The sequence below is a fragment of the Electrophorus electricus genome, chromosome 1 (assembly GCF_041902795.1).
Source record: "Electrophorus electricus isolate QZ-2024a chromosome 1, ASM4190279v1, whole genome shotgun sequence".
NCBI lineage: Eukaryota > Metazoa > Chordata > Actinopteri > Gymnotiformes > Gymnotidae > Electrophorus > Electrophorus electricus.
In genome coordinates, this window is record NC_137497.1 from 35,169,359 (window position 1) to 35,171,858 (window position 2,500).

A 2,500-nucleotide genomic window follows, 5' to 3' on the forward strand; every position below is an offset into this window, starting at 1 on the left:
ATTGAGCAAACTGAAAATTCAATAATTACACCACTTGAAACAGTGGTACGAGCACAATCTGGGCTCAGTATATTCGCGTGGGGCGACTAAGGGACCAATAAGTTACGGAACAATGGCCCATGACAGTCAGCCCCAGCTGAGTGTGAAGACAGAGACATGCGGAAGGATGCCGGCGTTTTCCAGCACAAACCATGCCGAGGCCTGTGTGCTCTGTCGTGACCTGCGGCTCAGGAGTGGAGACAAAAGGCAAAGAAAGCAGCAGCCAGGGTCATTGTGAACGTTCCGGGGGGAATCTGCTCCTTACAGTCCGTGTTTAGATAAGGTTTTTTTTACACTGGAGATTGGGAGGGAGGGAGGGATTAAGCGGATTTAAGAAAATTAAGAAGGAAAGATTAAGAATAATTCCCACGTGGCAGCTCATAATCATTTTTTTAATCAAGGACCAGGTCGAGAGAAGGATACAATAATTGGGAGGAGTGATAAGAGTGAGAGGGAGGGATAAGGAAACAGGGTGGGGGGGGGGGTACAGAGCTAACAAGGAGTGAACCAAAGCATGGAAGAGAGGTGCTACTGACCGAGCCCAGGAGCCAGTGCGGCTGTGGTGGCAGGGTCCATCTGGAAGGGGTTGATCATCATCTGCGGGTCTGAGTGGTTCTCCAGCTTCATACTGGTCAGGCCGATGTTCTGGGCCAGGTAGTACTGGTAGAGCTCGGCCTCGGCAGGCGCCAGGCCCAGGTGCAGGTTGTGCTGGATCTGCTTCATGTTCTGCTGCAGGAGCATCATGTTGTGCATGTGCTTCTCGCTGGTCATGTGGATGCGCAGGTTGCGGGCCACGTTGGTCTCGTAGTCGCACACCTCGCAGCGCCATGTGGGCTTCTGCTTGGCCTTGGAAGGCGAGGGCGAGGGCGCACCGCAGACGGCCGCCACAGGAGCCGCGTGGTTGTAGACGGGCTCCGGGCCGCCGTTCTGCAGGTTCTGCACGTTGTTGAGGTGCTTGTCCGACTGCATGTGAATGCTGAGGTTGCCCTTGGTGGTGGTGGAGTAGTTGCACACCTCGCAGCGGAACGGCTTGTAGCCGCAGGTGTAGCTCTCGCCGCGGGCCAGGCGTGGGTGCGCCTGCCCCGTGCGGCAGTAGACGCAGGAGCCGCCTGACTCGGGGTGCTTCTCCTTCATGTGGGCGTCCAGAGTCTGCTGGTACTTGTAGTGCCAGTTGCACTTGGGGCACTTGAGCGTCTTGCACGAGTTGCGCGAGTGCATCATGGTCATGTGGCCGCCCAGCGAGCGGGAGGACCCGAGCACGGTGTCGCACTTGGGGCACTCGATGCCGCTGCCCGGGGATCCCTCCGCCGGGCCGGGCGTGCCTGGCGTGGCAGGGTGCTGGTGCAGGGGGCCCGGGCTCTCGTCGTCCCGTCGCATCAGGTCAAGGACGTGGGCGGGCGGCATGCCGTCCATGCCCCCGTTGGAGTCGCTGTAGTCCTTGACAGCTCCGCCGCAATTGGTGGAGTCGTGCTTCACTTTTTCTGCGTCCTCGGGAACAGTCACGGAGGAAGAGGAGGCCACCCTTTCGGTAAATTTTAGCACACTGGACGATAAAGGAGAAATGCTTTGGTTTAAGAGAGGGAAATCTTTGCTACTGGTACTGTCTGCCAGCTCACCGGCTCCGCCCTCATCGTCGAGCTCGTTCAGGTACACGTCCTCGTCCTCCTCGGCATCGCCCACATCGCCCGGCTCGCTCTTGATGGGCAGCTCGCCGTTTGAATGCAGCGCGTCCTGCTGCCGCTCGCCCTCACGATCCCTGGGCGAGAAGCGCAGCAGGGAGGCGGAGCCAGCCGGAGACTTGGGTGCCGAGGCGGGCAGGCCCCCGAGGTTCATCTCGGCCTTTGGCATCGGGGTACTCCTGGGCGACTGGTCCACGTGGGCGGCCGAGCTGGCACTCCCCTTCAGGAAGGCGAAGCCTGCCTGCAGGGAGTCGCCGTTCTCCGCGTGGAAGGCACTCCACAGGCCACGCACACCCGGATCAGGGCCCATGAAGTTTGCAGTAGAAAAGTGGGACAACACAGAGTTGGATTTTTTTGGTTCCAGAAAGCTTATAAGAGGTTCTTTGTCCTTGCCAATGCCCTGTATGATGGCAGAGACATACTTATTACTAAGGAGCTTCTGCTCCTGCTCGTTGAGGGTCATCCGATGATCATGCACAGCATGGGTTACGAATGACCTACTATAACCAAAAGACAGCTTGCACAAGAAACACATCAGAATGGGCTTCCTCTTCCCATCACTTATGCAACCATCAAATTTGGACAAGTCCACATTGTTAGGAACATCTTTGGACACACAGGAGTTTTTGGCTGCGCCGTCGACGGTAAGATAGTCTTTGTCACTCTTGTGCCGGAGATCGTAGACACGGAAACTGTGCAACACAGGACCGACTCCTGCTAGTGCTGAGGTATTTGGGAAAGCCGCATCGGCCGCGAATGGTTTCCCGAGGGATGAAGCGATG

At 57.5% G+C, this 2,500-nt stretch overlaps 1 protein-coding gene across 4 annotated transcripts in view; it reads right to left on the reverse strand.

Annotated features, from left to right (window-relative positions):
- The window catches only part of zfhx4 (zinc finger homeobox 4), a 77,979-nt gene that overhangs the window by 56,804 nt on the left and 18,675 nt on the right, over positions 1 to 2,500 (reverse strand). For all 4 annotated transcript variants that reach the window (XM_081717135.1, XM_081717132.1, XM_081717133.1 and 1 more), the window contains exon 2: positions 576 to 2,500. This exon is cut by the window's right edge and continues 633 nt beyond it. In XM_081717135.1, coding sequence (XP_081573261.1) covers positions 576 to 2,500 — 1,925 coding nt within the window. The remainder of the gene's footprint in view (positions 1 to 575) is intronic.